The following is an 8,950-nucleotide window of genomic DNA, read 5'->3' as shown; positions in this document are numbered from 1 at the left end:
AAAAAAAAAAAAAAAAAACAAAAAACCACACGCACAATAAAAATCGGTCAAAGACCTGAAACAGACACTTCACCGAAGAAGATACGTGGATAACACATAAGCACATGAAAATATGCTCCATATCATTTGTCATCAGGGAAACGCTAATTATAATGAAATACCACTACACATCTATGAGAATGATGAAAATCCCAACTACTACTACAAATGCTGGTGAGATTGTGGAGCAAAAGGAACTCTCATTCACTGCTAGTGGGAGTACAAAATGGTTCAGCCACTTAAAACAGTTTGGCAGTTCCTTACAAAACTAACCATGCTCTTACCATATGATCCAGCAATTGTGCACCTTGGTATTTACCCAAAGAAGCTGAAAACTTATGTCCACAGAAAAACCTGCACATGGATGTACACCAGCTTTATTCATAATTGTCAAACCTTGGACGCAACCAAGATGCCCTTTCAGTAACTGAATGGGTAAACAAACTGCGGTGCATCTAGACAATGAAATATTACTCAGCACTAACAAAAAAAGAAATCATGAAAAGAAATGGAGGAAGCCGGGCACGGCGGCTCATGCCTATAATCCCAGCACTTTTGGAAGCTGAGGCAGGAAATCACTGGAGCTCAGGAGTTTGAGACTAGCCTGGGGAACAGCAAGATCCTATCTCTATAAAATTTTTTTTTTTAATTACACAGGCATGGTGGTGCACACCTGTGGTCCCAGCTATTCCAGTGGCTGAGATGGGAGGATCACTTGAGCCCAGGAGGTGGAGGTTGCAGTTAGCCAAAATCACGCCAATGCACTCCAGCCTGGGCAACAAAGCAAGACCCTGTCTCCAAAAAAAAAAAGAGGAAACTTAAATGCAAATATTACTAAGTGAAAGAAACCAATCGGAAAAGGCTATATACTATATGATTCCAACTATATGATCATCTAGAAAAGGCAAAACTATGGAGACAGTAAAAAAATCAGTGATTGCCAGAGGTTGGTGGAAGGAAAGGATAAAGAGGGAGAGTATACAGGATTTTTAGGGCAGTGAAGCTATTATGATATTATAACAGTGGATATGTGTCATTATACATTCATCCAAACCCATAGAATACATAACACCAAGCATGAACATTAATGTAAACTATGGACTTTGGGAATAATAACAATGTTTCAGTATAGGTTCATCAATTGTAACACATGTACCACTCTGGTGAGGGATGCTGATAATGGGAGAGGCTATACATGTGTCAGGATAGGGGGTAAATGAGAAATTGGTTTTGTTTCTTTTTTTTTTTTTTTTGAGATGGAATCTCACTCTGTCATCCAGACTCGAGTGCAGTGGCTCGATCTTGGCACACTGCAACCTCTGCCTCCCAGGTTCGAACAATTCTCCTGTCTCAGCCTGCCGAGTAGCTGGGACTACAAGCACCCACCACCATGCCCAGCTAATTTTTGTATTTTTAGTAGAGATGAGGTTTCACCATGTTGGCAGGCTGGTCTTGAACTCCTGATCTCAAGTGATCCGCCCACATTGGCCTCCCAGAGTGCTGGGAATACAGGCATGAACCACTGTGCCCGCTCAGAGGAATCTGTTTCTCCTGCTGAATTTTGCTGTGAACCTAAAAGTGCTCTTAAAAAAAAAAAAAAAGTCTATTAAAATTAAAAACAAAGAAACAAAACTATCTCATCAGAGACTTCTGCCAGAAAGATCGATTTAAGACTGTGAGTACTAGGGTAGGGTTCTTTTCTTAAAAAAATAAAAAAAGAAAGAAAAGGAAAGAAAAAAGAAAAGAAAAGAAAAGGATAGGATAGGATAGGATAGGCAGAAGAAGAGAGAAGAGAAAAGAAAAAAGAAAAGAAAACCAAAATAAGACTGCCAAAGAAAACCTAGGATAAATTCATATATTTGATTAAATCACAGTCCCTTACCTGTGGTTTTCCTCCCTTTATTTGAGAAGTGAAAGCATGTATTTCCACAGTGCAGGGAGCCAATCTCTCCTGAAGAGCTCGTCAACTCAGAATATAGAAGCAGGCTGTGTGTGCCAGTATTAGCAGTTATAATCAAATAAGCACAGGGCCCATAGAGCAGTTTCAATAGCTGGCTGTTAGCCCTCTAGGTGGACTTTGGGAGTTGACAAGGACTTCCCTCCCCATGAGAACCACCTTGATGCAAGGAAAATATTTTAAAACTGATTGATTCTGATCTAAAGATTGTTCTCTGTTATATCTCTGGCTGTCTTGTTCCCCCAGGAAAGAACACATCGAGACAACCCTCGCTTGATCAAAAATTACTCAACTTGACTGATCATCTTCAAACAAAAAGCAGGCCCTTTCCCCTTAAGATGCAATGAAGCCACTAACTACTTTCTGCTAATTAAAAATACAGCATGTCTAGCAACCTAAACATTTAGCAAAAAGTTGAAATCTTGATTAGGAAAAGGATGAAAAAAGGACCAGAGTCTTGCTCAGTCGCCCAGGCTGGAGTCCAGTGGGTGATCTCGGCTCACTGCAACCTCCACCTCCTGGGTTCAAGCAATTCTCCTGCCTCAGCCTCCCCAGTAGCTGGGATTATAGGGACCCACCACCACGTCCAGCTAATTTTTGTATTTTCAGTAGAGACAAGGTTTCACCTTGTTGGCCTGGCTGGTCTCGAACTCCTGACCTCAGGTGATCCGCCTGTCTCAGCCTCACAAAGTGCTGGGATTACAGGAGTGAGCCACTGCACCCGGCCAAGAAACATATTTTAAAAAGTAAAAGATATACATAGGGTCTTTGCTGTTTAGAGATAAAATCAAATGACAAATGCTTTCAAGAAAGCACAGTTGCTAAAAGTAGCTACTCAGAGACAATATGCAGCCTTAATCAGAGCATGGACTCTAAAGCCAGATTGCCTGAATGTGAATCTTTAATCCTGTATTTACTACCCATGTAAATAAGTTAACTGTGCCTCACTCAGTTCTGTCATCTATAAAATGCAGTATGTTCTAGTCATAGTTTGCTATGTGAATGTAAAGCAGTTACAATAGTGCTTGACACATGATAAAAGCTATGTTCACATTGGCTATTACTATTATCCCATATCCATTTCTATTTTGCCCATTCAAGAACAATACTATTAATTCACTTGGGAGGCTGAGGCGGATGGATCAGGAGATCGAGACCATCCTGGCTATCACAGTGAAACCCCATCTCTACTAAAAATACAAAAAATTAGCCGGGCGTGGTAATGGGCGCCTGAAGACCCAGCTACTCCAGAGGCTGAGGCAGGAGAATGGCATGAACCTGGGAGGGGGAGCTTGCAGTGAGCCGAGATTGCACCACTGCATTCCAGCCTGGGCGACAGAGCGAGACTCTGAAAAAAAAAAAAAGAACAATACGATTAACCAGATCAACTCTAAGAATATGAAGCTTTTAAAAAGAATCCTCGTTATAAAAAATGCAAATGGGATTAGATACTTTAGTATTCAAGCTGTTCATTAAACTAACCAGGGTAAGAAAAAAAAGAAAATGTAGTATCATCTAATACCAGATTTTATAACCATAATACATTTAAGGGAGGAAAAAAACTAAATTTGGAGTCTAAAAATAAATCAATGAAATTTGAAATCAATAAATAAACCTTTCTCCTATCCACAGTACCTTTGATAAGTCGATACCACTGTTTGCAGACAAGGGCCGCAGTTTTGTGTTCCTGATATGGTGACAGAAAGGACAGGATATACTCCAAAACCTCTTCTGGCAGCTCCGACATGGACCTATTATGTCTAGTCTCGTCAGCCTCCAATACTGGGTGGGACTCCTCATCTTGCTCCATTGTCCCTTCCAGCACAGTTTCTTCCTGGTCCACAGCCATGAAACTGTCATCTTCACTGTCTGAGGAGCTGGCCATGACATCCCATTCAACAGCTGTAATAGGTAAAATACAAATATCAGTATTGCACTGAAAGCAGCTCAAAAACAATTCAGGCATGCACATCTAAGCTCTTCATAATTTCCTTTCCACTCTCAGTATGAAATCTGCTCTTCAGCACTTTCCAACACCAGTTGTAAGCCACCTTAATTCGACAGGTACAGCTCAAATACCAAGCCCATCCCCAAAGGCTTCTGATTACATTTTTTCTCTTCACTGAAAACCAGAGTGGCAGCCAAGTTCTGGTATAACCATAAACCAGAAAACTTGTTCTCCAACAATTCCTCTAACTCAAGGATCTGACTGACTCACAGCAAAGAGAAGAGCAACTAGCCTCCTTGGCCAGTAACAATGATCTAAGACCTCAAACTTTGAAGAAAAAACTAACTCTGGGTCCTGCAAAGAGTAACAACATTCTGAGAATATAGGTTAAGAAATAACGGGTTTTCGGCCAGGCACGGTGGCTCACACCTGTAATCCCAGCACTTTGGGAGGCCAAGGCGGGCAGATCGCCTGAAATCAGAAGTTTGAGACCTGCCCGACCAACATGGAGAAACCCCGTCTCTACTAAAAATTCAAAATTAGCCAGGCATAGTGGCACATGCCTGTAATCCCAGTTACTCGGGAGGCTGAGGCAGGAGAATCACTTGAACTTGGGAGGCAGAGTTGCAGTGAGTTGAGATCGTGCCACTGCACTCCAGCCTGGGCAACAAGAGCGAATCTCCAACTCAAAAAAAAAAAAAAAAAAAGAAAGAAAGAAAGGAAAGAACAGTTTTTCTAAGCTTTTATGCAGGATGAGTTACTTAACCTTTTTCTTGTTTGCCCCGAGAATACTCGCCAGCAGTGCCTGCAACTGCGGCACTGACCCCGAGTTAACTTTGCCAGAAACAAAAGACATTATTCTATTTATAGAATTCTGTTTTTAGTAGTGGTTATTTCCATTTACAAAATATAGTAATTCTTGGTTGGGTGCACTGGCTCATGCTTGTAATCCCAGCACTTTGGGATTGCGAGGCGGGCAGATCACCTTAGGTCAGGAGTTCGAGACCAACGTGGGCAACATGGTGAAACCCCGTCTCTACTAAAAATACAAAAATTAGCCAGGTGTAGTGGAGCGTGCCTGTAATCCCAGCTACTCAGGAGACTGAGGCAGGAGAATCGCTTGAACATGGGAGACAGAGGTTGCAGTGAGCCGAGATCATGCCATTGCACTCCAGCCTGGGCCACAGAGCAAGACTGTCTCAAAAACAAACAAACAAACAAACAAAAAGAAAGAAGATAGTAAATGTTCCAAGAAAAGGCTTCAGTTGCTAAAATACCAAATACAAGGCAATATTTACAATAGAAAATATCATAAGAGATCCAGGCAGTAAAAAACTAGAACATGAATGTCTATCAACAACAGAACAGATAAATTGTGGTACATTTGCCATGAAATATTATAGAGCAAAGAACCACAGGTTACATACATATAAATAAATCTCTCAAACATAATGTTAAGCAAAAGAAGATAGAAGGCCAGATGCAGTGGCTTACACCTGTAATCCCAACACTTTGGGAGGCCGAGGCGGGTGGATTACCTGAGGTCAGGAGTTCAAGACCAGCCTGGCCAACATGGTGAAACCCCGTCTCTACTAAAAAATATAAAAATTAGGCTGGGCGCAGTGGCTCACACCTGTAATCCCAGCACTTTGGGGACCGAGGTAGGCGGATCATCTGAGGTTAGAGTTTAAGACCAGCCTGGTCAACATTGGTGAAACTCCATCTCTACTAAAAATGCAAAAACTAGCCGGGCGTGGTGGCGTATGCCTGTAGTCCCAGCTTTTAGGGAGGTTAAGGCATGAGAATCACTTGAACCTGGAAGACGGTGGTTGCAATGAGCCGAGATCATTCCACTGCACTCCAGCCTGGGCAATAGAGTGAGATTGTCTCAACAAACAAACAAAAAACTAAAATTTAGCCAGGCTTGGTGGCGCACGTGCCTGTAATCCCAGTTACTTGGGAGGATGAGGCAGGAGAATCACTGGAACCTGGGAGGCAGAGGTTGCAGTTAGCCAAGACTGGGCAACTGCACTCCAGCCTAGACAATACAGCGAGACTCCATCTCAAAAACAAAAACAAAAACAAAAACAAAAAACAGAACACAGAAGAATGGGCAAGCACAGTGGCTCATCCCTATAATCCCAACGCTTTAGTAAGCCAAAGCAGGAGGATCATTTGAGGTCAGGAATTTGAGACCAGCCTGGGCAACAAAATGAGGCACCATCTCTATAAAAAAATAATTAACCGGGTGTGGTGGCACTCATCTGTGGTCCCAGCTACCCAGGAGGCTGAACAGGAGGATTGCTTGAGCCCAAGAGTTCGAGGCTACAGGAAGCCATGATCACACCACTGGACTCCAGCCTGGGCAACAGAGTGAGACCCTGTTTCGAAGAAAAAAAAAAAAAAAGAAGAAGAATATATATTGTATGATTACAATGATATCAAGTTCAAAATGAGGTAAAATTTATGCTGTTACAAGTGAGGTATCTGAGGTACTAGTAAAGTTCTGTTTCCTGATTGGGTACTGGTTACACAGATGTCTTTTGTTTTCAAAAATTTACTGAGCTGAATACTCATGCATTTCTCTAAAGTTTGTTAAAATACTGGCTGGGTGCAGTGGCTCATGCCTGTAATCCCAGAACTTTGGGAGGCCAAGGCGGGTGGATCACCCGAGGTCAGGAGTTTGAGACCAGCATGGCCAGCATGATGAAACCCCGTGTCTACTAAAAACACAAAAATTAGTCGGGTGTGGTGGCACGTGCCTGTAATCCCAGCTACTCAGGAGACTGAGGCAGGACAATTGCTTGAACCCGGGAGGCAGAGGTTGCAGTGAGCTGAGGTCGCTCCACTGCACTCCAGCCTGGGCGACGGAGCAAGACTCCATCTTAAATAAATAAGGTTTGCCAAAATAAGCCATTATCAGCAGTTACTTCTAGTGAGAACACTATTGATAATTTTAAAAATGTCTTCTTTGTGTTTATCTGTAGTCCCTAAATTTTCTACAAAGAAAACATACAGAGGCAGGCATCTCATTTATACTCCTATGACATGATACGCAAAGTCTGAGGTAAAACCAGTAAAATGAAGGAAATAGGGTGTTTTATGTAAGAACTGTGTTGCAGATTAGATTCTCCAGGAAGCAGATGCTAAACAGAATTCAGAATGAAAAAAGTTTAATGGTAAGTAACTTCTGGAAGAAGTGCAGAAAGAGCAGGATTGGGCAGGAGGAACCATCAGACCACAATGCAGACCTGACAAAGCCTGTCCAACAGAGAGCTTGGGAGCAAAGACAGCCACTCAGCAGAATGTAGTACTGGGCAGAAAAGGCAAAGCTCTTAATCACTGCTACGCTCAACCACTGGCAGAAGGCTCCAAAGCTGAGGCAGACACTAAAGGAGCTAACAGCCTCAGCTAGCCTCCTTACAGATGGACAGTCCTTTTGAAGGGATATTTTTATTTTATTTTATTTATTTTTTTTTGAGACAGAGTTTCGCTCTGTCACCCAGGCTGGAGTGCAGTGGCCAGATCTCAGCTCACTGCAAGCTCCGCCTCCCAGGTTTACGCCATTCTCCTGCCTCAGCCTCCCGAGTAGCTGGGACTACAGGCGCCCACTACCTTGCCTGGCTAGTTTTTTGTATTTTTTAGTAGAGACGGGGTTTCACCGTATTAGCCAGGATGGTCTTGATCTCCTGACCTCATGATCCGCCCGTCTCGGCCTCCCAAAGTGCTGGGATTACAGGCTTGAGCCACCGCGCCCGGCCTTATTATTTTTTAATACATTTATTTCCCTTGCTCCACACACATCTACCCAGATCATTTACTATGCCACCCCACTTTACAAATTTCCAGCATTCCCTCTAGCACTGATGAAAGTAAGAATAATAAGGGTCTTCTCTTCCCAGTTCTTCCCAGAATTGGGAAAAGGTGGATTGCGGGGGGCAGAGACGAAGAGAAGAGTAATCTCGAAATATACTTTGGGGCTTTGAGAAAGATCTGAAATGTTCCAAAAAGTGACAGAGGGGGGAGAGCAGAGAACAGAAACCTCCTACCTCATCTCTACCACTGCAGTAATTCATGCACTAATTATGTGTAACATCTTTTAAAACTGGAAGGATCACATTAAGGAAAATGAAAACATGAACTCATAAAATTGCTTCCAAGATAATTTATCTACCAAACTGGCTGAAAGCTCATGATACTACAAATGTGTCCTAGCACAGTGGCTATTAGAATCTTAGTGATAATCAGCAATTGGTGGCTACTTGGAAGGACTGGAATGGCTTAAGTCCACCTGGTGGTGTGGGGGAAAGGCAGTGATGGTGAGAAGGGAGCAATTCCCTTCATTCCTCAAAAGCAGAAGAGTATTATAATGGGTTTCCTGAAAACTGTATTAGAAAAAGGATCCCAGGCCAGGTGTGGTGGTTCACGCCTGTAATCCCAGCACTTTGGGAAGCTGAGGCAGGCGGATGACAAGGTCAGGAGTTTGAGACCAGCCTGGCCAACATGGTGAAACTCCGTCTCTACTAAAAACACAAAAATTAGCTGGGCATGGTGGCGCATGCCTATAGTCCCAGCTACTTGGGAGGCTGAGGCAAGAGAATTGCTTGAACCTGGGAGGTAACATTGCAGTGAGCCGAGATTATGCCACTGCACTCCAGCCTGGGTGACAGAGTAAGACTCCATCTCAGGAAAAAAAAGAAAAGAAAAGAAAAGAAAAGAAAAACGATCCTAGTTAGGCCTCCTTCCATGCTCACGGGGATAAGGTGTTTTTCAACATGACTGACTTGCTAGAGGGAGGCCTTTCAAACAACAGAGACCTCCATTTCTAGCCCAAATTCCTGTCTTAAAACATATGCCGAGTGTGGTGGCTCACACCTGTAATCCCAGCACTTTGGGAGGCCAAGGCGGGTGGATCACCTGAGGTCAGGAATTCAAGACCAGCCTGGCCAACATGGTGAAACCCCGTCTCTACTAAAAATACAAAAAACTAGCTGGGCATGGTGGCA

The 8,950-nt window shown here is 43.1% G+C and overlaps 1 protein-coding gene across 3 annotated transcripts in view; it reads right to left on the bottom strand.

Annotated features, from left to right (window-relative positions):
* FBXO42 (F-box protein 42) overlaps positions 1 to 8,950 on the bottom strand; it is a 112,232-nt gene that overhangs the window by 62,708 nt on the left and 40,574 nt on the right. Inside the window, exons 2-3 of one of the 3 annotated variants that reach the window (XM_011993946.1) lie at positions 4,849 to 4,983; positions 3,632 to 3,898 (exon numbers count right to left, since the gene is read on the bottom strand). In XM_011993946.1, the coding sequence (XP_011849336.1) occupies positions 3,632 to 3,898; positions 4,849 to 4,885 (304 nt within the window). In that variant the 5' untranslated portion in view covers positions 4,886 to 4,983. Of the gene's footprint in view, positions 1 to 3,631; positions 3,899 to 4,848; positions 5,007 to 8,950 lie in introns of those variants that run through there. The other 2 variants (XM_011993948.1, XM_011993947.1) reach the window with 2 other exon arrangements.

This window comes from Mandrillus leucophaeus, unplaced genomic scaffold (genome assembly GCF_000951045.1).
Source record: "Mandrillus leucophaeus isolate KB7577 unplaced genomic scaffold, Mleu.le_1.0 Scaffold439, whole genome shotgun sequence".
Taxonomy (NCBI): domain Eukaryota; kingdom Metazoa; phylum Chordata; class Mammalia; order Primates; family Cercopithecidae; genus Mandrillus; species Mandrillus leucophaeus.
Note: the sequence above shows the minus strand (reverse complement) of the source record. Positions and strands in the feature narration are given on the sequence as shown.